The sequence below is a fragment of the Calliphora vicina genome, chromosome 1, assembly GCF_958450345.1.
Source record: "Calliphora vicina chromosome 1, idCalVici1.1, whole genome shotgun sequence".
Taxonomy (NCBI): domain Eukaryota; kingdom Metazoa; phylum Arthropoda; class Insecta; order Diptera; family Calliphoridae; genus Calliphora; species Calliphora vicina.
The window spans coordinates 79,771,647-79,798,929 of record NC_088780.1 but is presented as its reverse complement, the minus strand read 5'-3'; the positions used below and the strand labels follow the sequence as shown (position 1 = coordinate 79,798,929).

At 30.3% G+C, this 27,283-nt stretch overlaps 1 protein-coding gene across 2 annotated transcripts in view; it reads left to right on the top strand.

The window, feature by feature from the left end:
- The window catches only part of TTLL5 (Tubulin tyrosine ligase-like 5), a 227,961-nt gene that overhangs the window by 108,594 nt on the left and 92,084 nt on the right, over window positions 1–27,283 (top strand). The window contains exon 2 of one of the 2 annotated variants that reach the window (XM_065514993.1): window positions 14,940–14,984. In XM_065514993.1, the coding sequence (XP_065371065.1) occupies window positions 14,947–14,984 (38 nt within the window). In that variant the 5' untranslated portion in view covers window positions 14,940–14,946. The other variant, XM_065514992.1, reaches the window with a different exon arrangement.

Below are 27,283 nucleotides of genomic sequence, written 5' to 3'. Positions count from 1 at the left end.
TTCTAAGATAACAAACTTAAGTAGGCTACTGTACAGACGATCATAGAAATTGTAATAACACCAATTTTTTTTTTTTTTTTTTTTCAGTATCTTTTTTCTTTATTGAATCTTTCTTTTTAGAAATTTACAAATAAGTATTCAAATCTTAACCTAAACTAAAACTAAAGTTGTTATTGCCGCTGCAATATCCAACATGAGTGCTCGATGATTATCTGGCCAGATCCAGTGTTTCCAATCGCCTCAGTCGTCTATGACCCTCAAATGACAGCAACTCCCTGGCGAGGGGGTTTGGATGATCCATTAGTTTTGAAATGTATTTTAGACTGGAGAGTTTGATCTCCTCGCGTATTATGGGGACATTGAGATCCCTATGGATATTACTATTGCGAATGTACCATGGGGCACCTGTTATTGTCCTTAACAGTGCTGACTGCTTTCTTTGCAATTTTTCAACGTTAGATGAGGAGGCTGTTCCCCATAGCTGAATGCCGTATAGCCATATCGGTTTTATAATTGTTTTGTACAAAAGCACTTTGTATTCCAAGTCTAGAGCAGACCGTGGGCCAATTAACCAGTACAGTTGGACTGACTTTAATTTTATTTGCGTAACCTTGGCTTCAATATGGTGGGACCATGTTAAACGGCGATCAAGATGGATACCGAGATATCGCACATGGCTCTGTTCTGGGATTTTGATATTATTTATCTGTATGGAAGGGCAACTTTCTCGTCTTAAAGTAAATGTAACGTGAATACATTTTGTTGCATTGACCTTAATTTTCCATTTGTCCAGCCATTTTTCCAAATCGTCGATGTGAGACTGGAGTTGTTCAGAAGCTATTACGGGATTTTCATGTGTACTTAAAAAAGCGGTATCATCCGCAAATGTAGATGTGTGAGTCAGTGCGCTCGTGGGCATATCTGCAGTATATAAAATATATAGGAACGGCCCTAGAATACTTCCCTGTGGTACACCAGCGGATATTTTTCGACGTGTTGAGATCACATCCTTTGATCTGATTTGGAAAGATCTTTCTTGTATGTAATTTTTAAGCAGTTTATGTACGTTCGCAGGTAGTAATCTAGTAATTTTGTGTATTAGTCCATCGTGCCAGACTTTATCGAAGGCTTGAGATATGTCAATAAATAATGCGGAACAATACTGCTTGCTCTCGAAGGTTTTCCGAATAAGTGTAGTTATCCGATGTACCTGTTCGATAGTACTATGTTTCCTTCTGAAACCAAATTGATGGTCAGGAATAATGCAATTTTCGTCAAGGTGCACTATAAGTCTCTCAAGTAACAACTTTTCAAAAAGTTTTGAGAATATTGACAATAGGCTAATGGGACGGTATGATGTCACTTGAGTGACATCTTTTCCCGGTTTCGGTATCATAACTATATCAGATATTTTCCATGAGGATGGGAAATATCCAATACGTAGTATTGAGTTAAATATGAACAAAATAATTCTCAGTGCTGAGTTGGGCAGATTACTTATCATCGTGGTAGTAATTTTATCTATACCAGGTGATTTTCCAGCCTTAAGACCTTTGACCGTCGTCCTCACGGCAGAGAACCGGAATTTTAGTGGGGCTGGCACCACATTATTTATGACATTATCTCTAATATATGAATTTGTATCATTTGGGGTAAATACATTCTCCAAGTGATTGGCAAATGCTTCGATTTTTTCTGAAGTATTTTTTGCCCATTCTCCGTTCTGAAGGCGTATGGGCGACTCATATACAATAGGGCATTGCATATTTTTCACAGCTTTCCAGAGACTATATTCTGTGTTCTTAGTAGGGTCTAAGTTTCTAAGATAATTTCTCAGGTTAGATTCTTTATTAATCTTTAAGGCGACGTGAAGTCTTCTTTGGCACTGATTAAGTTTAGCCTTTACGTTCGGAGATCGCGATTGTTGCCATTGACGTCTGAGGGTTCTCTTTTCTTTGATAAGAGAATCAATGTTTTTAGGACATTTTGAATGTCTGTAATTCCCCAGGGTGACTGGGGGCGTGGACACTTTAACGGCGTTTGTTAAAATGTCTGTAAATATATCGACAGCGGATTGTATCTCATACTCATTTTTCAATGAGATGTTTTGTGGCAAGTGTGAGCTAACATACATTTTATACTTTAACCAGTTCGTTTTCTTGTTAGGGAAACAAGAGTAAGAGTTTTCCAATTTACTTGGAACTGCTAATAACGTTAAAACTGTAGGCGAGTGGTCTGACGAGAGGTCCAGCGAAGGGATCACTGAAATAAATTCTCTTTTTATATTCTTGATTACAGCGAAGTCAATTAGATCGGGAATCTTATTGAGGTCTGTAGGCCAATAAGTAGGTTGGCCACTAGATATGGCATCTAGTCTGTTAGACGATATTGCTTCTAACAGTTGCCTCCCTCTAGGAGTAATAAGGCGAGAGCCCCAAAATGTATGTTTTGCATTGTAATCACCAGCTGCTATAAATCTTGGACCTAGAGTCCTAAAATATTCGAGAAACTGCTCTCGATTAATATTATACCTAGGAGGACAATATATTGAAGATATTGTAACTCTACCATCAGGTATATTTATAGATGTGGCCTGGATGTGATCCGTTTTATATTCTGGCATTGGGAAATGCCTAATATCCTTTCTCACTAATATAGCTGTTCCACCACAAGCTCTACCACTTGGATGTTTTGTGTCATAAGTATAGTATCCGTTAATTCTGAAACAGTTCTTTATGGTAAAGTGTGTTTCAGAAACGAGTAGTACATCAATTTCCTGAAGGTGGAGAAATTGTTGTACATCATTCTTATGTTGGCTAAGGCCGTTAGCATTCCAAAAACAAATTCTTAGAGAATTCATTTTTTATTTAGCAGGATCTGCATGAGCATGCTTTGATTCTGCATCAATTGTTGAAACATATTTTGCATGTTCGTCATGAAACTGTTCATGGTTTGAATTAGATTCTCAATAGAGCTTTGAGAGTTATTGTCGGGTACTGGTACACCCTCTTTTAATGCATGTGCATATGAAAATAATGGGGAATTATTTCCATTGCTTCTTTTCATTTGGGTAACTGAACCCTCATTTGTCGTATTGGCATACGATTTGTTTTGATAATTATCATTTATGATGCCCCTATATTGAGCACTAGAAGCACCTGTGTTTGTTTTCATTTGGGTAACTGAACCCTCATTTGTCGTATGGGCATACGATTTGTTTTGATTATTGTTTTTTATGATACTTCTATATTGAGCACTAGAAGCATCAGGAAGGCTTGGAAAGTTAGAAGCCGTATATTGAGCATATAAAGGTCTTCTTGCCTTCGTTGATTCCTGTATGCGTAGGAATACTGGGCATCCACGGTAGTTTGCGGTGTGATTTTGACCACAGTTACTACATTTTCTTATATTATCTGTTTTTGAGTGGGGGCATTCTTGACTTTTATGAATATCTCCACATCTTACACATACAGAAGGTAATTTGCAGAATGTTCGGGTGTGACCGAACTCTTGGCAATTAAGGCACTGAGGTGGACCTTTGCGCTTAATTGGTTCTTCTACAATTATTTTACGATTTAGAAGATATCTTAAACCGTATATTGGATGAGTGTCACCCTTTTTCTTTAATTGAGAAGAGTTGAAAGTGATTTCAACTCTAAAAATTGGTTGAGGAATTTTATTTTTATTTATTATATTGTGAATGGACTTCACTTCAAAGCCTTCAGACTCTAGCGCCTTTTTAATATCATCAGTTCGCTCAGAACTATCTATACCTTTGATGACTACTGTCAAACCTTTTGCACTTTTCAGTTGATATGTATAATAGTTTCTTTTCTCGGAATCGAAATTATCAACAATCATTCTGAAATTTTTTTCCGAATAAGTTTGTACCTTTGTCTCTTGAATATTTCCTTTACGTAGAGAGACCACGTGGAAATTCTCCTTACCTACAAGTTGGGACAATTTGTTCACCAAAACATTTGTAGTAGGTTCGCGCAAATAAAGAGGAGGTGGCTTATAGTCTTTTACAGGCTTTGCGGGTTTTTCTTTACTTTCATGATTGTCAAGAATTGCAAAACGATTTTGACTTACCGGATTTTTCTTCGCCTGTTTTGGATTTGGTTCCAATTTTGATGTCCTAGGACTGGACTTGCGTTTAGTTATAGTGATGTAACGGTCCATTCCTGTTAGGATTTTTCCCGTATTTTTCACTATACTATTTTTTGGTATGGCACCAGTATTTTTTAATGTAAAACTCGATTGATTTTGCTTATCATCACCGGTTTTTATAGAGTTAATATTTTCATTACTACTATTTGTGACATTGATCACAGTAGCATTACTTTTTTCAGCAACCATTTGAGTTGTTGTTTGTTTTTCTATAATTTCTTTTATGTTGTCTTCTACACAATTGTTTTGTTTTGGCGCACTAGAGAGTGGAGATCTCTCGTTTGTTGTTGTTCTTACACTTAAATAATTTTTGTGATCTTTTGGATCATATGTATTATTATTGTTGTATGGAGAGCTCACAACAATGTATGCATTATTTCCATTGCTGCTGAGCCTCCTTTCACTTGTTGGAGAATAACACCAATATAACCGAAAATATGCCAAGATCTGGTAGACCTAAGAAGCTTTCGAGAAGCGATGTTACCAGTATTTTGAAAGTAGTGAACCATGATCCGAAAATAAGGTATGGATTTTTGGAATCGTGTTATATTTACCGTTGAATGTAAGTATAATATTTTCGTAAGTGATGTCCGATCCAAAGTTTGGAGAAAACCAAACACTGCACTTGATCCAAAGAATATTATACCTACAGTCAAACATGGTGGAGGCAAAGTTATGGTTTGGGGTGTCTTGGCGTCATTTGGAGTGTGTCGTTTGGTTTTTGTCGAGCGTAACATGGACCGCTATCAATATAAAAATATATAGGAACAAACTATTAAGGCATTTGTTGATAGTTTGGGCCTGGGAAATCAATGGATTTTCCAGAAAGATGACGTCCCTAAGCATACTGCGCACGCTGTTCGATTCTGGCTTCTTTATTATGCCCCAACACAGGGTAGTGAATAACCCCAGTCACCAGATTTAAACCCAATAGAGCACATATGGGACGTTTTGTAAAAATGTTTGCGAAACAATGTTGTTGAAACATTAAAAAAACGCTCTTATTCGAGCAATAGCCGAAAAACACCCTCTATTACAGAGAATGTGAAATTAATGCACCGTCGTCTTATTGATGCCCAAGGTGTACCAACCAAATATTAAGAGTTAATTTTTTTTAATTTTATATAAAATTTTTCAATAATATGTAGACTTTTTTTCCTATGAATTTTTAATGTTTTTGTTATTATTGTTTTTATTATGTAAATAATTAAATTTTTTATTTTATAAATAAAGTAATTAATTAATGCCTCAAATATTGACATAAACATTTTTAATTTTCTTCACGAACTCTCTAAATCCCCTAAATTATAGGGTGTATGTACACTTTTTCCCTTGACTGTATATACACACAACTAAACTTTTGTTTTCTTTTTATTATGCTATTATATATGTACATGATTTCATGAAACACTAATAAAATACATGGGTTTTTGGGTTTTTTGCTTATGTATATCTCGGTAAGTTGATTTCAACACACAGACGGACAGACGGACATGGCTATATCGACTCCGCTATCTATAACGATCCAGAATATATATACTTTATGGGGTCGCAAATGAAAAATGTAGAAATTACAAACGGAATGACAAACTTATATATACCCTTGCCACTCATGGTGAAGGGTATAAAAAGGGTATACAAATATATTTAGACAAATTTCAAGATATTGGGTTGTGGGACTTTATGGGAGATATGAGTCGATTGTCATAAAATATTTTAACGTGATTTTTATGTATTTATATGGGAGCTGTTGCCAAATATGGACCGATATTCACAAAATTCAGTAGTATGATTTTAAAAATTACTGATCTGTGTACTATTTTGGTTCAATATATGGAAGCTATGACATATTATGGGCTTAGGTATTTGAGTGCTATTTTTGTACAATTTCATATAAACAACGCCATTAACAAGGTGAGCTATGACCAATTATCGGTCAATCTGCATACAATTTAGTACAGTGATTTCTATGTATATGAGTATTATTTTTGTCGAATTTTAGTATGATAAAGATATTTATAAGAGATTTATGAGTACTTAACTGATTTTCAGAAGTGGACCTTATATGGGAGCTATGGTCAAATATGGACCGATATTCACAAAATCCTGTAGTATGATTTCTAAATATAGAGATTTGTGTAAAATTTGGTTTTGATATTGATATTTTTCAAATATTTATGTGGATTAATGTGTTTTTCGGAAGTGGTCCTTATATGGGAGCTATAACCAATTATTGGCCGATCTTCATAGAATTAGGTATATATGGGGACTATTTATGACGAATTTCTTAAAACTTAATAGCGATATTTATAAGACATTTATGCTTATTTAAGTGATTTTCGGAAGTGAACTTTATATGGGGGCTATGGTCAAATATGGGCCGATCTACAAAAAATTTGGTGTTGTGATTTTTTTAAGCACGAAACTTAGTTTTTACCAGAGTTAGTCCTTTTAACATAAAAATAACGTGTGCACAAATAACAAAAACTATTTTAAAATTATCAAGTTTTTTTTTTAGGTTGTCTCACATTTTGGTTCATAACTCTGGTTCCACTGAACCGATTATTCTGATTTTCAGAACAATAAACATTTTTCCTGCAGGTTTTCCAATTTTGTTTGTCTAATTTGCACGTGAGCGTGTTTTACACAGACAGACACACGTACATAGCTCAATCTACTTAGAATTTCATAAGGATCAATAATATATGTACTTTGTTGGGTCTCAGATGAATATTTCTCAATGTTACACATGTAATGACAAATTTATATATACCCTCATTCACCACTTACGGTGGTGGAGGGTATAAAAAATATTAAACCTATAAAAACGATGTGGTATTGGTAAAGCGAAGGTTAAGCAAAATATGTTTGATAAAGTTAATTACATACTTCTATATTCAAAAATACATACAAAACGTAGTATTTTGAATGTTCTTCAACATGTTTATAATATAACTAGCTGACCCGGAGCCCTTCGCCATCCCAATTAGAAGAATGAAATAGTACTATTAAGAGTCACTTTGTGAATATAATTGTAAATGTCTAATTTCATATTTCTGGGTTCATTATTATAAAAAATGCAAAAGAAAGTTACCACTAAAGTTACCTTTTGTGAATTCAAATTCACTCAGAATCATGTGTGCTTAATTTTAAATTTTTAGGTTTATTATTATAAAATATTCAAAAGTATCATTGTAATAAACAAATAATACCATTGATTATCACTTTTGAATTCGCATTCACTAAACCATAACCCGTCAAGTTCGAATTTTAATTTTGTTCTAAAACACTAACACCCTAACTATGAAAGAAATTTTAAAGTTAATTTTTGTTAAAGTCGACATTATTTTAAAATAGAAATTTTATTTGAAAAAAGCTTCAAAACTTTTTCCAACATGTATATTCAAATGATTGAAAATATGTTTCAATGAATGTAAATAATAAAAAGAAATTTCAAAAAATTAAAAAAGCAAAACATACATAAAAGTTCAAAACAAAAAGCTTTTTTTTTTAAATAATAAAACAACAATTTAAATTATATTTGAAATTTGTTTTATGGTACGAAATATAAAATAATATTCAACTTTATGGACTTAAAATCGACTTTAAGGCTTTTGTAGTTAGGCTGTTAATATTTAATAAATTATTATAAAACCGAAAACTATCGGTTTTTTGGAAACTCTATGTCGATTATTATAGAAAATTCAAAAAAGTACCCTTGAGAATAAAGAAAAATTACCATGAAGTATGCCTTGAATTTTCACTCACTTTGGACCATATACGCCTAATTTCTATGTCCATTATTAAAGAAAATTCAAAAAGTACCATTAGAATATAGAAAAAGTACCAAAAAGCAGCCACATGTGCATTCCCACTCACTCGGGTCCATATAAGCTTTATTTTATGTTTCTAGGTTCATTGATGAAGAAATTACAGAAAGTACCATTCGAATAAAGAAAAAGTACCAAAAAGACTCCCTCTATAATTCTCACTTACTTAAGACCATATATGCTTAATTTCATGTTTCTAAGCCCATTGTTATAGAAAATTAAAAAAAGTACAATTATAATAAAGAAAAGGTACCATGAAGTATCCGCCTGAATTTTCACTCACTTAGGACCATATACACTTAATTTCATATTTCTAAGTCCATTATTATAGAAAATCCAAAAAGTACCATTAGAATATAGAAAAAGTACCAAAAAGCAGGCACTTGTGGATTCTCACCCACTCGGGCCCATGTAAACTTTATTTCATGTTTCTAGGTTCATTGGTGAAGAAATTACAAAAAGTACCATTCAAATAAAGAAAAAGTACCAAAAAGTCTCCCCCTAGAATTCTCACTCACTTAGGACCATATATGCTTAATTTCATGTTTCTAAGTCCATTGTTATAGAAAATTCAAAAAGTACCATTAGAAAATAAAACAAGTAAGAGTGATATATTCGGCTGTGCCGAATCTTATATACCCTTCACCAAATTATACTTCAAAATTTTAAATATTTTTAGGTAAAAAAAATTTAATTTTTTTTCCAGTTGTTTTTTTTTAATTTTTTGGAAAAAAAAATTTTCGATTGTTTTTTTAATTTTTTTTTTTTTAAATTTTTTTTTTTAAATTTTAAACATTTTTTTTTGTTTTTTAAATTTTTTTTTTTTGAAAAAAAAAATTCAAGTTAAAAATTTTTTTCCGATTTTGACCCATTGTAGGTCCAACTTACTATTGTCTTATATACGTCGTTGCAAATGTCTTTGAAATATCTATCATTAGATATCCATATTGTCTATATTAATGTCTTAGTAATCCAGATATAGGTAAAAAATAGGTCAAAAATCGAGGTTGTCTTGGTTTTTTCCTCATATCTCAGCCATTTGTGGACCGATTTTGCTGATTTTAAATAGCAAAATTCTCGAAAGCATGTCTGACAGAATTATTGAAGATTTGGATCCCGAAGATATCTGGGGTCTTCAGAAAACTGATTTCAACAGACAGACAGACAGACGGACAGACAGACAGACAGACAGACAGACAGACAGACAGACAGACAGACAGACAGACAGACAGACAGACAGACAGACAGACAGACAGACAGACAGACAGACAGACAGACAGACAGACAGACAGACAGACAGACAGACGGACATGGCTTAATCGACTCCGCTATCTATAAGGATCCAGAATATATATACTTTATAGGGTCGGAAATGAAAAATGTAGAAATTACAAACGGAATGACAAACTTATATATACCCTTCTCACGAAGGTGAAGGGTATAAAAAATATCTATAGTTCAGTTCTTACATTTTGGTATCTAAATATCATCCCCTATTCCTAACACTAACTTCACTCAGATACATAATAGCTAACTTTAATGTCGATAAGTGAAATAATTTAAAATATTAAAAAAGTACCATTAGGAAAGTACCAATTTCCCTTTTCCTCCTTAAACACCCCTCAAGTATGAAATTTAAAAATATTTCTGCTACACAATTTTTATCCCTTAAGGGTTCGAATTTCGAAAAAGTATGAAACTTATATTTTTTATTTTTTGATAAGTAAAGAATACGATTTAAAATTTGTTTCTATGTTTATTGGTTTAAAAGATACATAGGGTGCCAAAAAAGTACTAAAATACAGTTTCTACCCGTCTTCTCCCCTAAAAGGTTCGAATTTCGAGAAAGTACGAAACACCTGTCAGCTTATTTTTTAATTGGAGTAACATGCAATTTTAGGTTTTTTTGTATCTTTATTAGTTTTGAAGAAGGTTACCGAATTTACCCGATTTTACCCCCTAAACGTTCGAATTTCCAAAAATCCCTTCTTATCGAATCGTTTTGGGGAGGGAGGAACCACAGTTAAAATTTCATGATTCTAGCTTCAAAATTAATATCATTACCGAATTTACCCGTTTTTACCCCCTAAACGTTCGAATTTCCAAAAATCCCTTCTTATCAGATCGTTTTGGGGAGCGAGGAACCCACAGTTAAAATTTCATGATTCTAGCTTCAAAATTAATACAAATTAATATAAATAGTCCTTTTTTTTAAATTTTGCTCCATCTTTTTTTCGTATTTTATATATTATGGGCCGCCTACGAAAGGTCAAATTTGTTTTTTATATATGACGTATATTTGAAATTCTAAAGAAAATAAAACAAACCTGATAACAATTATTTCGTCACTATAAAAAGTTACACGCATCCAAAGTTGAAGCATCTTTTTATATATTTCAGCTTTGTATGCGTGTGTTTTTTAAGTTTTTTCCCAAAAAAGTCCCCATATTTTTTCTTTTATAGAAAAAATTTTCTTCGGGACTATAAAATTTTTTTATGATCTGGAAAAAGAACTTCATGAAAAAACGTATAAAGTAAAATTTGACTCACTTAAGCGGACATTGTTCCCCCCAGCCCTATCCAAACTTGGCCAATTTTGATACAAAATTTTAGGTTTGAGTAAAAAATTCTAAAAACGCAATTCTAAAGCACCGATCCTCAAAAACTCTTCATATTTGTATAGCCCTATATATTGTTTATATACATACAAAAGTGGTCACTTTTCTAAAAAAAACTCAGTTTTTGGAACACATTTTCCCCGTTTTAGGAATTTCGGTGTTTAAAAACAAAGAATGACAACAGAACAATAACTTCGGGTATTGTGGACTAATGTGGACCAGTGTCTTTTTTCAGAAACTATTGAAGGTATGATAAAACTGATTTGTCGTACATTTTACAATTTGTTTGAAACGACAATTGCACATGTGCTTTCATGAGTAATTGATATGTTGGCTTTTTATTCTTGTATTGAAATTAATGCGCGTGCTCAACATTTTTTTCGGTCCAAGTAAGAAACAAAATTTGGTCAGTTACTTGGTAGAATTTAATGTTTAGTTGTTTTATATAGTTAAAGTGGATACGTAGTTTTGCATAATTTGGTAAGAATTTAAGCACATTTAGATTATTAGGTAAAAATAATTTTTTACCACTGTAACCCAAGTTCGTGTAATGTGGACCACTTAAATTACTTGATTATATACTACTGGTCCACATTACCCGACAATAACTATGTACTTTGTAATCCATCTATCTAAGCCAAGAACGCGACTTTTTAGTTTGCATTATTAAAATATATTGAAATTTAATTTTTTTAACATTCATGAATAGCTGGTTCATGAATTTTATGTATTAAATACTAGTTCACATTACCCTCATATAGTGGTCCACATTACTCTCCAATTTTTTTAATGCTGGTTTTTGGGTTCCTTACAATATTTTCACACATTTTTTTTATCCTTTGACTGAAAAAATTTTCAACTGCAAAGCAATTAGAGAATACATTAGCTAATTTAATGCTTCACAATTTTTTTAATATCCATATATATTGTGGCCAAAATTTAGAAAAAACAAACCGGTAGTCCACATTACCCGAAGTTACTCTAGTGATGCCATTGACTTAAGAACATTTAGATCTATATTACTTTCAAATTTTATTGTGATGTCTGTAACAGTTCAAATTTTACATTAATTCAAAGTTTATATTTTTCTTGATGGAAAATCACCATATCTTTTTAGTTGTTAAGGTAATGACGTCCAAAAAAACACAAAATTAATTAATTTCACTAAAATGTAAATCTTCAAGTAATGAGGTGCACCGATATGAAAAACTTATATAAAAAGCTTATATTTACTCTTCAGAAGATCCACAAACCTTGCCCACTTTCAAAAATTTTAACGTTTTTTCATATCTTGCATCAAGCCGGCCTTGAGTGATCAAGATTGGGTAACGTGATGGGCCTGGATAATACCAAAAACTGATGACACCATTTTTTGAGGGCCCACTAATTTTCAGAATCTTTGAGGGCCCATAAAAAAAATTGGTCTCCAAAATGGACAAATCGAGTATAGGGTTTTACTACCCTTTCGTAGTAGAATCGAACCTATACTGTCATGATCGTGTGTTTTTCCCAAAGTCTTCATTTGTTACATAGTGTGATTTCCATATTTAAAACTTTGGTCATATATTCCCATTCAGCTTTAAAATTGCTTGGAACATTTCCTCGATTAAATCCTCTTGCGAGAAATGGATTTTTCCGCAACTCATCAACAAGTTTTTCAAATTGGTAAGAATTTGTTACTTTAATTTTTTCATTTATTTCTATTTTGTTATATTTTTTGATTTTTAAGTTTAAAACAACTAGTCGTTACCAAAAATGACGACGACAAAATCAGAGTCGACACAATACAATATCGACGCCGTATTGACTTACAGAATACCAAATGTGTGTTGACAGACATCGATAGCAGTCAATATCGGCAAACAGAATACATACCAATTTTAAATTGTATGAATATGTTGCCAATTGACGACAAAATATTATATTTTTATTAAAAACTTGGATAATATGCATATAAATATGCATTTTGAAATAAATTTATTTTTATAAAACAATGCCTATTTATTTTTATTATCCCGGAAAGTTGTGGTATCTTACTATTTTTGGGTCGTCGAATCCACGCTAGAGGGCGCTGCACAGTGGTGTTAAAAAATGGAAATAAATCTATAACTTCTAAACGGTTGATCCGATTTTAATGAAATTTGACTGCGAAAAGAGTAAGTGTTCGAATTAAAATCTTGAATTAGGACCTCATGGGCCCTCCAAGGGTGCGGGCAGGGTTTCCCATAGTAGGACACCTCGGTATATTAAATATTTAATACAATACTATTTCTTCGTTTGCTCTCTGATTTAAAAGAAAAATACATGTGTAGAATCTCCTCGTCGAGCACTACAAAAAACTTGTCTTAGCTATCAATTAACTCTTATAGCTTAGGAGATATTCGCATTTCAAAATTTTTACCCATCTTACTCCAGTTTTTTAATAACAGAGGGTCCAAATATTTCCCGATGTTCGCTATATTTCTTTTATTAAACTAGAAACAAACGTCAAATAAAAAAATCATTGTTTAAAAATCATTACTGAGTCCAAAGTTACATATATGCATTTGAATTTGAAAAATAAAAAAAAATAATTTTTCGCTAGTTTTTTGGCAAAACAGTACTTTGTATCTTTTTAATTTATACTTTTTGAAAAGCTAACTTAACATAAAATATCCTAAATGAAAAAAAATTTTAAAATTTTCTATACCGAGGGAACCAGGTCCATCCAAAATACGCCTATTTTTTATGTAAAATTCAAATTTATGCCAAAAATTCTCAAATCGCATAGTCGGTATTAAAATATAGTAATCCCTTTTAGATGACCCAATATGTTCTTAATTATTTTAATTATTTTATGGATAATATAGACAAAAAACTAAAAAATCTAAATCTTTGGATGTATTGGTATCATTTTATTTATATGTATTGGTTTTCAAACCACTTTCACCACACTCATCAAATACACAGAGTTGTAAAAAAGCGACCTTAAAAATTATAACAAAATTTTATTACAATTAAATTTAAAAATTCGAACAATTATCAAATTATTTATTTTATATTTGACCTGGAAAGGTTTTATAAATAGATTTTTCACCTTTTTATTCAATAATTTCTGCAAAAATTTGAATTTTGTATTAATTTTCAATACGAAATTTTACAATTGTGTTTTTTTCAGTTTTAATTTCAACACCCAAAAATTTAATGTCAAAAAAAATAAAAAAATATATTTTTCGTAGCATGTTTCGGTAAATTTAATGGTTTAAATGTGTAGAAAATAATTAAAAAATTATATGTGTTTGTGAAAGTGTGTGTTAGAATTGCAATTTTATTGTAATTTCCAATTATTAGATACAATTTCCAAATTAAAAAGATACAAAGTACTTTCATCCCAAAAAACTAGCGAAAAATTACATTTTCTCTATTTTTCAAATTGAAATGCATATAACTTTGGACTCAGTAATGATTTTTAAACAATTCTTTTTTTATTTGACATACACGTTTGTTTCTATATATAAATATTTGGACCCGCTGTTATCAAAAAACTGGAGTAGGATTGGTAAAAATTTTGAAAATTTAATTTTGAAATGCGAATATCTCCTAAGCTATAAGAGTTAATTGATAGCTAAGACAAGGTTTTTTGTAGTGCTCGACGAGGAGATTCTATACCAACCGTTCGAAGTTACAGATTTATTTCCCTCTTTATTTGTCTACACCACTGTGCAGCGCCATCTAGCGTGATGTTTAGGTAAAAATAAATATCAAAAATGGATTCACCGACCCCGAAAATAGTAAGATACCACAACTTTCCGGGATAATAAAAATAAATAGTCATTGTTTTATAAAATTTTTAATGATTTTTTCTTGTTAGCCAGCGTTCCAAAATCACAAACTTCAAATGCGTATAAAAAAATCTAGCTCTGAACTAAAAAAAAAGCCTTGAGGGTTTTGTTATGGAAAACGTAAGCTTTCATTTGCTTTTCGATTCGAAAAGTTCGATTTTGTGTCACAGTGTAATTTGTCTACATTGTATTTGGACGTTCGAGAAAAAACATGCATTTGCATATAAATCCGCCCCCTATTCATCACAATTGAATAACTATAAAAATAATATTTTTTGTAAGTTGTAATAATAATTTCAATCAAATAAAAAAATTTTTTTCTTTTTTCTTAACATTTATGTATGTAAGAAGCAAGCAGAAAAGGGTAAAGGCAGAATAAAGCCATCATTTATGCCTGAAAAGAAAACGTCATATAACTATGTATATTAGGTTCGCCACAGTCAAATATAATAGCACTTCTTATGCTAACAGAAAAAGTAATTTTTATTTTCTTTTTTCAGATCCGTTATGCCCACAACCGATGCCCAATTGAGTGTAAATGCAACGTAAGTTATAAGAAATTTAAAATTTTTAAAGTCCATGTGTGATAAAAAGTTTCATTAAATTGGATCAAAATGAATATTTTAAAATTACTGTTTTTGCATAAACACTTAAAGATGACTGAGATCGCCGATGCTAACAAAGAGTTTCAGAATGGCGCACGACGAACGATTAAATATCTCAAGAAAACTTTTCAATCTGTCAAGGAAACGAGTTGAGAATTTAAAAAGAAATCATACAACTAAACGGTAATACATTAAAAAATATATAAATAAAAGTTCAATATTACCTCTTTCCCAAGTTGTATCCAATTAAATAAATAAAACTACTTGACAGCCAAAAAAAATCCCCTCTTGCAAAATATGCGACCAGTTTTGGAGATATTTTACATTTCATGATTGATATAGATATACAGTGCCGGTCTAAATAATGGCACCACAGAGACTTAAAGCAATTAACAAGCGATCTATTTTTATTTATACAGTAATAATACATACAATAATATAAAATTGTTAATCAATCTAAATTTCGTCTATAAGTAAACTTATCTCTAAGAAATATTAATATTTCCATAAATTACCCAGAAGTTGTGCATTCAAAATAATATTTGTAGAATATTTGTGTTTCGATTTAAAAAAAATCGCCATAAAATTATAATTTGAATTTTATATAAGTTGATGAACAGTCATTGTTAAACTTGTTTCTTTCCAGTCTTTCCAGCTCGCGTTTATCACGGTTTTTATATTCACATCACATACCCTATTTTTTATGCTTTTGTGCAGATGTTTGTAACGCCCAAAAATGTTAGTCTAACACCCATTTTAAAGTATTCCGATCGACTTAGAATCACTTTCTGCGCCGATTAAACGATGTCCGTCCGTCTGGCTGGCTGACTGTCCATGTAAACCTTGTGCGCAAAGTACAGGTCGCAATTTTGAAGATATTTCGATCAAATTTGATGCCCAAGGACAAAGCCTATTGAAACTAGCTGAAATCGGTCCATTATTTCAACTAGCCCCCACACAAATGTACTAATGAAATTTTACTTTATCTGTCATAAATGTTTACTTTATATATCGTCATCTAAAATGCAAAATAACGTAACATCACTTTTCATAAGTTTATAGGAGAAGCAAAAAACGGTATAATATGAAAACTATTTGAGATATTGAAACAAAATCTTAATTACATTGAAACTAGAATTATAATTTATACAAAAAAAAATAGTTTTTTCAAAGTACACTTTATGCTATGTGGCTTACGTTTTTATACCCTACACCACCATAGTGGGTAAAGCTTGTGCGCAAAGTACAGGTCGCAATGTTGAAGATATTTCGATCGAATTATAATTATATATAAGTGGTATGAGCAAAAAAAAAATAGGGAAATAAATCTGTAATTTCAAAACCCTTAGTCGGATTTGAATGAAATTTCACATGCACAAAGAGGAAGTGTTGTCGAGTTTAAGTTTTGAATTTTGACCTCATGAGCCCACCAGGAGGTGGTCCCATGGTCCCCAAAGCAGGACACCTCGGGTATGTTCAATTTTAAAAATTATCCAATTTCTTCGTTTGTGTTCCGATTTCAAAAAAATTACATATATAGAATCTTATCATCGAGCACTACATAAATCAGCTAGCTATCAATTATCTCTTATAGCTTAGGAGATATTCGTATTTCAAAATTAAATTTTCAACATTTTTACCCACCCTACTCCAGTTTTTTGATGACCGGTTCCAAATATTTCCCGATCTTCTACATTTGTCTTTTGTATATATCATATAAAGAAAGAATTGTTTAAAACTCATGACTGAATCCAAAGTTATCTCCTAAGCTATAAGAGATAATTGATAGCACTACATAGCGAGGTTTTATGTAGTGCTCGATGATAAGATTCTATATATGTATTTTTTTTTTTAAATCGGAACACAAACGAAGAAATTGGATAATTTTTAAAATTGAACATACCCGAGGTGTCCTACTTTGGGGACCCCTAGCCCGGCTCCTGGCGGGCTCATGATTCAAAACATAAACTCGACAACACTTCCACTTTGCGCATGTCAAATTTCATTCAAATCGGAATGAAAAAGAAATCTGTAACTTCTAAACCCTTACGCCGATTTGAATGAAATTTCACATGCGCAAAGAGGAAGTGTAGTCGAGTTTAAGTTTTGAATCATGAGCCCACCAGCAGCTGGGCCAGGGGTCCCCAAAGTAGGACACCTCGGGTATGTTCAATTTTAAAAATTATCCAATTTCTTCGTTTGTGTTCCGATTTATTACACATACAGAATCTCCTCATCGAGCACTACATAAAACCTCGTTGTACCTACATATCTATTATCTCTTATAGCTTAGGAGATATTCGCATTTGAAAATTTAATTTTCAAAATTTTTACCCACCCTACACCAGTTTTTTGGTGACCGCGGTTCCAAATATTCTCCGATTTTATCCATTTTTCTTTTAGAGATTGTGAGGAGATTCTGTATGTGTAATTTTTTTTAAATCGGAACACAAACGAAGAAATAGGATCATTTTAAAAATTGAACATACCCGAGATGTTCTACTTTGGGAACCGCTCCTGTTGGGGTCATGAGGTCCAAATTCAAAACTTAAACTCGACTACTCTTTCTCTTTGCGCACGTGAAATTTCATTCAAATCGGCGTAAGGGTTTAGAAGTTACAGATTTATTTCCCTCTTTTTTTATTCTCATACCACTGTGCGTCGTTTAATTACTTAATCACAATGTATCCGTTCCTTCGTTGTGTGTTTTACAATAGTACAAGCTGGTTTTAAATCCGAATTCGCTGCTCGATCATATCTGGCTTTCATTTTGTCATTGTTCATTTTAATTCGTCTGCGTGCGATAAAATTCTCTGGGAGATGTCAAGTCTTCCCCAATTAATTTGCCACATAAAACACATAAGGTAGACATATTATATATCAGTAGCATAGATGGGGGTAGTGCACAAATTTTGCAGTTTGGATAGTGCAAAATTAGTGCAATCATTTTGTTCATATTTAGTGATGAGTTGAAAATTAGCAGCCTCACTAAACATTAGTGATAGTGAGTTAAAAAATTTTGCACTCAAAATTAAATTAGTTGATTTAAAAAAAATGCAATCATCAGTTTATTGCAACTTTTTTGTATGCTCTAATTTGTGTGCAACTTCAAATTGTGCACTAAATTTTGAAGTTCAAAATGGTTTAAGTTAATTTCTGTCAACTAATTTAAAACTTAAGACTAATATTTCTTTAAAAATAACAAAAAATATTTAAAATTTTTATTTTTCGAATTTGGATTCAACAATTTCATGACTACTCATTTTTGAAAATTTAGTTATAGTATGTTTAATGCAGCTTTTTTTGATTACAGGTTAAAATTTTGCACTAATTAATTGTAGTGCTGATTTTTGCACTAAATCTTCGTTTAGCGATAGTTAAAAAATTATCACTATCACTATTTTTTTTAGTGCTAGTTAAGAAATATCATAATTAAATAATCACTAAAGCTGATAATAAAATTGCAAACTAAATTTTTTGCAATTTTAGTGAGTGATAGTGCAATGCTGATTTCAATCAACATTTAGTGCACTACCCCCAACTATCAGTAGATAGGGTATTTTGTCTATCAAAAATATGTATAATAGAGTGACAGCCGAAATGCGAACTCACACCACTACAGTTTTTAGATATTGTAGTTGTGAGTTGACTATTCCCAGCGGGAAAAAATTATAGGACTTCAGTTTGTAGGCCTTCTAAAAGGCATACTTACACATTCTAAAAGATCCGATACTAATTCCACACTGCCTGCTCTTAGAAGGTATTCAAGAAGGCCTATGAATCCCCTTCTAATAACAAGTGGTTAAATAAAAATAGTCTACATCAAAAAATAAAATACTCTGCATCTCTTTGATTAACTCTCTTTACAAAATTTACAACAATAAATTGCTTGATGTCGCTTCTTATTTATTTTTGTTGCTTTTTAAGTATGTAATCAGAAATTATCATGTTTCAAAAAATTAAACAAACAACTTCATTTTAATTCTTATTCTTATTTTAGATCTTCTAATAAGACTTTAAATAGGTCTTCCATGGTAGACGTTCTATAAAACTTTAAAATGCATTACTTTTCATAGGCCGTCCTTTGATGCCTAATTTCTAATGCTTTTTTTTCTCTTTTAGGCACTTTATTATGCCTTCTCATGTAGCTCTTCCATAAGACTTTGCAGTAGTCCTACCTTTCTAGGCATTTCATATGTCATTCCTCTACAGGAATTTCATTAGAGCAGTAATAACAGGTTTTTGTACAGGCATAAGACCATATAACAGCCCTTCTAATAGCCCTTCCAAAGTAGACCTTCTAATAGCTCTTCCCAATTAGGCCTTCTAGAAGCCCTTTCAAAGTAGGCCTTCTAGTAGCCCTTCCTAAGTAGGCCTTCTCTCAGCCCTCTAACAGCAGCGAGTGTGCAAGGCCTTGGCTCGCAATGACACGCCGTGTAAAATTTAAATGATTTTGCAATGCGGCTAGAAGTCCTTGTGTCTGCAAAAGAAGGCCTCTTTACTGCATCTTTTTCCCGCTGGGTTATTCTCTGGCAAAAACAAATAGCTGAAATAATTAAATAAACAAGAATAAAAGCGTAACATAACCTGCTTCTATCAATGCTCATGCGAGACTGACTGTTTATACCCTACACCACCATAGTGGGGAGGGTATTATGCGTTTGTGCAGATGTTTGTAATAAAGACCTGCACAAGCTGCATTGTTTAACATGAAGACAATTGCCACATGATGCTTTTGTCATGTCATGTTATGTTCTTTTACCTATTTAACAGCAACACGAAAAGGCAATGTATATCAAAACAAAAAACAAATTCAGCATCATTTTAACAACATCATAACACACACAACATTAAAAAAATTAACAGATGCATGGATGACATGGAAAATAATTTCAAGTCATTTAAATCATGTATGAGGCATTTTTTGTATGAGATGATTTTCAATTTGTAGTATTTATTGTGTGCAATAAGAAAAAATTGACTATAAAAATACAACTGGAATTTATATTATATAGTAGGTCAAAATAAAAATACGAAAGTACACCAATAGGTTTTTCAATGTTGTTTTGGAAAATTTTACAATATTTAGTAATATTACCTGTTATATTATTACTTAAAAAGGAATACGTTGAATATAAGCCATAAAATGCCAATAATTTTCATGGAATTTAAAATTTAATGTTTTTCACATACATATTTTAAATACTACCTGACTTAGGTACAACCGCTCGAATATTATTAACCGGACATTTAATAATTACATTGCTAAATAAAATAAAACTCCATGAAAAAAGCCAATTGGCCTAGTATACGGTGTTTAATTAAAGAAAATTAAATTAATGTATACATCCTTATCGGTGAAGTTTATAATATATTTAATGATATTAAACACAAACGTGTTTATTATACTCGTTGTAAAAACGTGTTTAAATTTAATGAAGTGTCTCTGAATCATTCGCGGCATAATTGCTACAAAAATACAAATCTACGAAAATGTTCCAATGGAAAAAATGCATCTGCCCAACGATTTGAAGAAAAAGTGTAGGGCATTTATTGCGTAACTTCACAGAAATTGTTTTCCTATTTTTTGTTTTCAAATAAAATCTAGGAGGCTTGAACAAAATTATTTAAATTTTCTGGTATATTTTTATGTTGTTCAAAAATGTTTGAAATTTTTCTTGGAAAATATTTAATTTTTTATGATTTTCAGCTATATAATGAGAAAATATGGGCTAAATTTACTGCATTTTTTTAATTTTAATTATATTATTTACGTTTCAGACTTTTCAATACATTTAGAAATATTGGCCAATATTGGGATATTATACAAAAATATTTGAACTACATAATGCAATTTATTATAAAATAGCAACAAATTTGTGTAAAAAAAGCAAAAATTTCCTTCATGTACAATTTTATAATATTTATGAACATGTTCTTATTCTGAATGAAAAAAGTTTGGAAAAAATTCTTGTTCGATTAATAATATTTATTAAAAAATTCATTCCAATTATGAATTTCTTTTTCCTGTGTTACACTTTATTATTTATATTTTTTAAAAATCCTTATATTATTTGTTCTAAATATTTAAAAAAAAAAATATAATGCTAAATAATAATAGTTCTCAGATTTTCACAGTTCAGCAGTTGTGTACAATTTCATTCTGCTATGCAATTTTATTCTGCCTAACAATGCGACACTTGTTAACATCAATTCAATTCAAGCTACCACACATAATAACAGCATCATCAATAGTTATAGACATGACATGGCACAACACGATTTTCGCGACGCGATGACATGGTACAACATGATTTTTGCGGCGCGATGACATTGAACAACATGATGTACGCGTCGACACAACAAAACAAAGCATTTGAAGTAAGACATTTTTCTACAAAATGTTGTCTTGTTATGTAACGTCCAAAAATATTAGTCTAACACCCACCTTAAAGTATACCGATCGACTTAGAATCACTTTCTGAGTCGGCTGGCTGTCCATGTAAACCTTGTGCGCAGAGTACAGGTCGCAATTTTGAAGATATTTCGATCAAATTTGGTACATATTACTTTTTCGGCCCAAGGACCAAGCCTATTGAAACTGGCTGAAATCGGTCCATTATTTCACCTAGCCCCCATACAAAATCCCCTTGAAATTGGACTTTATCGGTCATAAATGTCTAATTTATCTATGTATCTACACAAATTTCGCTCCAAATAAGTTTTATATATACAAAATTCATGTCACCAAATTTTGTTACGATCGGTCCATAATTAGTCATATCTCCCATATAGACCTGCTTCCGAAAATCACTTTAACGTGCTTAAATCGCTTAAAAATGTTGGTATACACACAAAATTCAACATAGTTAAATTTAATATAGACATAAATCACACGACCTAATTTAAAGGCGATCGGTCCATAATTGGTCATAGCTCCCATATAAGGCCCACTTCCGAAAATCACTCATGAATATAAATTATTGATTAAAGAAAAATATTTTTACTCATTTACTTGTTGTAGGGTATTATATGGTCGGGCTTGACCGACCATACTTTCTTTTTTGTTTTATACAATGTGTGTGTTTGCGTCAGTGGTGTTAGGTGTGACGATTTTACGTAATTGTGACGATTTTTTTTTGAGTAAATTTAGTGATTTGACGTTTGACGATTTCTTTTGTAAATTCGATAACATGCAGACGATTTTTCCACTTAAATTGTATTTTAGAAATTAAAATAAATATGGGGCATTTCACGTCAAGTGAACCAACTTTTGAAATCGATGTCTTCCGATCGCGATGAAATTTGCACCAATGTTAGTTCTATTGGATAGTAATTCGGACACCATTTTTCAACAAGATCGGTCAAGAACTCTCTGAGTTATAGGAGGTCAAAATTTGACATTTTGGCCAAACAGGTGTTTTTTTTTATCCATATAACTTATTACCTATTGTTCTTAGCAAAATGTGTCCCAAATAGTTTAGATAGCTATTTATGCAATCTTTCGAAAAAAAAAAATTAAAAAAAATTTAATAAAATATTTTTGATTTTTTTTTTTAAATCAAAAATATTTTTGACTTTTTTTTTCAAAATGGGCCCTTTTTATTTTTTTTATTTTTTTTAAGAAAGCTTAGGTCTTTTCCTAAGCGACCTATATGGTCGCTTAGTGGGATGCGAGTGGGATATCTATCAAAAAAAATATTTTTTAACTCAAGATTTAAAATTTTTGAATTTTTTTGCAAAATCAAAAACTTTGTTGACTTTTTTTAAAAAAATGGACCCATTTTTTATTTTTTTACACCCTTTTTGTCGCTTAGTGGGATGCGAGTGGGATATCTATAAAAAAAAATGTTTTGTAACTCAAGACATACAATTTTTTACTTTTTTTTGAAAAATCAAAAATCTTTTTGACTTTTTTTTTTCCAAAATGGACTCTTTTTTTATTAATTTTTTTTTTCTCAAAAGAAAGCTTAGGTCTTTTCCTTTAAAACCTTTTTGGTCGCTTAGTGGGATGCGAGTGGGATATCTATCAAAATAAATGTTTTGTAACTCAAGACAAATGTTTTTAAATTGATTTTTTTCATATTTGTGTGTAAGTGTTTCTAAAACCTTAAAAATAAAAACCACAACAACTGACCGATAATAGCCACTGGAGGGGTGCAATATGAGGCCGACCGCTATTAATTTTCCACCCCCAAAATTTGTCTGAGTTTTGTATCTTGCGGCTTTTTTAGTCAATCCTAGAGGTAGTTTTCAGCGCACGTGATTTTCATTGTTAAAATATCAGGTGCCCCAGAAACAAATTTTTGGAATCAAGTGGAAATATTTTATGGCCCTTCTCCGAAGTACCAGTTTATTTATTATTTTATGACATTTGACTTTAAGAAGTGGGTGGAGAGGTAGAAGTTGACAGGTAGGTTATTTATATGGTGGTTTATTTTTATTATTATTTGTAACATTTGGTTAAACTAGGTACTTTAGTATGTAAGCCCTTCTTGACCCTAATAAAAGATTTTAGACTCATTCATTAAAACGTACTACCTATATGATCTTAAAAAACTATTTATTGTCATTCTGAAGACATACGGAAATCAGTTTTTTAGAAACAGCGTTAAAGTTAAGACGTGTGTTATTTACATAAATACTTACAAAATTCAAAATGTCTACGACTTCTAAAAAGGCTAAGGTTGAAAATGAAATTTATTCGTCTTTTTGTTTTAATCCCTTTAACAAAATGAAGCACAGATCATCAGACATGCGAAATATTTCCGACGGCTTATTAAAAAAATTCCCTACGCTGTCAAAACGATTGAAAATTTGTGCATCATGCAGGAAAGAGCTCGGAAAGTTGAACGAATTACCGAATTTGAATAGTAATGAGCCTTGCGTTGAAGTTATTCCAGATGAAGACAAAAGTAATTCCGAGAATGAAGACAGAACTGTTGATGATGATGGTTATTCTAACTTTTCAAATTCAACGAATGAGTGTCGAAACCAATACCATAAGGATGCAGTAGAAGTTCTTGAACAAATAAAAGAGAAATACAAAACGTCACAGAGTGAAGCTGAAAGAATTCAACTTCTCACGCTTGCTCCAAGAACATGGAGTTCTGCAAAAACAATGACTGAGTTTGGAACGTCTCAACGAAAAGCAAGAATTGCTAAACAATTGGTTGCTGAGCATGGGATTCTCACACTCCCAAACAAAAAGAAGGGAAAAACTTTGGAGTGCGATACTAAATCTCTAATAACTCAGTTTTATCAGCGAGATGATATGAGTCGCCTGATGCCAGGGATGAAAGACTGGATGTCTGTACGAATCGATGGCAAGAAAGTTCAAATGCAGAAGAAAATGGTTCTCTGTAACCTGAATGAATTATTCGCAACATTTCAATCTGAATACGAGGATGTCAAAATTGGATTCACAAAATTTACACAACTGAGGCCAAAACATTGCGTTTTGGCAGGAAGCAGCGGAACTCACACAGTATGTGTTTGTATTTACCATGAAAATGTTAAATTGATGTTGAAGGAAATCAACTTAAATTACTTAAAAGATGATTCATCAGAAGATTTACACCATTACCGCGATTGCCTTAAATTGACTATGTGCCCTAATGCTACAAGTTCTTGCCACTTAGGTGAATGTTCGAATTGCCCGGAAACCACATCCATCAAAGAAAATTTAATCAACTCTTTTCATCGAGAATGTATTGAGGAGTTAAAATTTGAATCTTGGCTTCAGACTGAAAGATGCACACTGAAAACCATAATTTTAAATGTGGATGATTTTGTGGAAGAACTGTGTAGAGGATTGCTAAATTTGAGAACCCATGACTTTTTAGTCAAAGAGCAGTGGTCATTCTTCAAGGACTTGAAAACACATTTGAAGTCTGGTGAATTCATTATTTCATTTGATTTCGCAGAGAACTATAAATATGTTCTTCAGGATTCCATACAAGCATTCCACTTCAATAACGACCAAGCAACTATATTTACTACATGAAAGAAGAAAACCTGGAACACAAAAGTATGGCAATCATATCCGACGATTTAAAACATGACACCGTTGCAGTTTATGAGTACCAGAAGATAATACTAAATTATCTAAAATCAAAATTTACAGTAGAAAAGGTATACTACGTTTCGGACGGAGCTCGTCAACATTTTAAAAACAAAAGTAGCTTCACAAATCTTACAGCTCATGAAAAAGATTTTGGAATGCCAGCTGAGTGGCATTTTCATCCTACTGCTCATGGTAAAGGAGCATGTGATGGTATTGGAGCAAACTTCAAAAGAAATGCAGCGAAGTATAGCCTCCAGTGCTCTCATCAAGATCGCATCATAGATGCGACTGCTTTATTCCATTGGGCAAAGAATTATTGTAAAGAAACTAAAATAGTTTTTAGTAGCAAAGAGGATCATGAGGAAACATTGAAAACACTAAAGAGCAGATTCGATGCTGCGGTAACAATCGATGGCACTGCTCAAAACCATGCTTTCATACCGCTTGTCGATGGAAGACTCAAATTAAAAAAGTTTTCTGCATCTACTCAATGCGATTTCTTTCCAAAGCCAAAAAAGAAGCCAGCAGCGAAATCAGTAGCTGAATCTAATAACGCCAAGAAAGGATTGAAAAAAAAGCAGCTAATAAAGGTGACCAATAAGGAGGATAAAAGTATGGATATTTGAAAATTTAAAAACTTCATAAATTAAGTGTAAAAATAGTTATTATATAAATTGATCTATTGTGATTAAGATTAAATTTTACTAAATTATTCATCTTTTTATTATTATTATTATTATTATTATTATTATTATTATTATTATTATTATTATTATTATTATTATTATTATTATTATTATTATTATTATTATTATTATTATTATTATTATTATTATTATTATTATTATTATTATTATTATTATTATTATTATTATTATTATTATTATTATTATTATTATTATTATTATTATTATTATTATTATTATTATTATTATTATTATTATTATTATTATTATTATTATTATTATTATTATTATTATTATTATTATTATTATTATTATTATTATTATTATTATTATTATTATTATTATTATTATTATTATTATTATTATTATTATTATTATTATTATTATTATTATTATTATTATTATTATTATTATTATTATTATTATTATTATTATTATTATTATTATTATTATTATTATTATTATTATTATTATTATTATTATTATTATTATTATTATTATTATTATTATTATTATTATTATTATTATTATTATTATTATTATTATTATTATTATTATTATTATTATTATTATTATTATTATTATTATTATTATTATTATTATTATTATTATTATTATTATTATTATTATTATTATTATTATTATTATTATTATTATTATTATTATTATTATTATTATTATTATTATTATTATTATTATTATTATTATTATTATTATTATTATTATTATTATTATTATTATTATTATTATTATTATTATTATTATTATTATTATTATTATTATTATTATTATTATTATTATTATTATTATTATTATTATTATTATTATTATTATTATTATTATTATTATTATTATTATTATTATTATTATTATTATTATTATTATTATTATTATTATTATTATTATTATTATTATTATTATTATTATTATTATTATTATTATTATTATTATTATTATTATTATTATTATTATTATTATTATTATTATTATTATTATTATTATTATTATTATTATTATTATTATTATTATTATTATTATTATTATTATTATTATTATTATTATTATTATTATTATTATTATTATTATTATTATTATTATTATTATTATTATTATTATTATTATTATTATTATTATTATTATTATTATTATTATTATTATTATTATTATTATTATTATTATTATTATTATTATTATTATTATTATTATTATTATTATTATTATTATTATTATTATTATTATTATTATTATTATTATTATTATTATTAATATTATATATTAAATTAATTATTATTACAAATAAATAACAAAATTAAATTATTCAACATTTCCATAGAAAAAAAGTGATTTTTATTCCTGAGGTTAACATATTATGGGTATTACAGTATCGAGGCTATGAAATTTTAGTTGGGTATGTTACATACCATCGGAAAGGCTAATGTGTCTAGTTTCTCTGCGTAAGTTTAATTTTTAAGGTTTACACACAAATA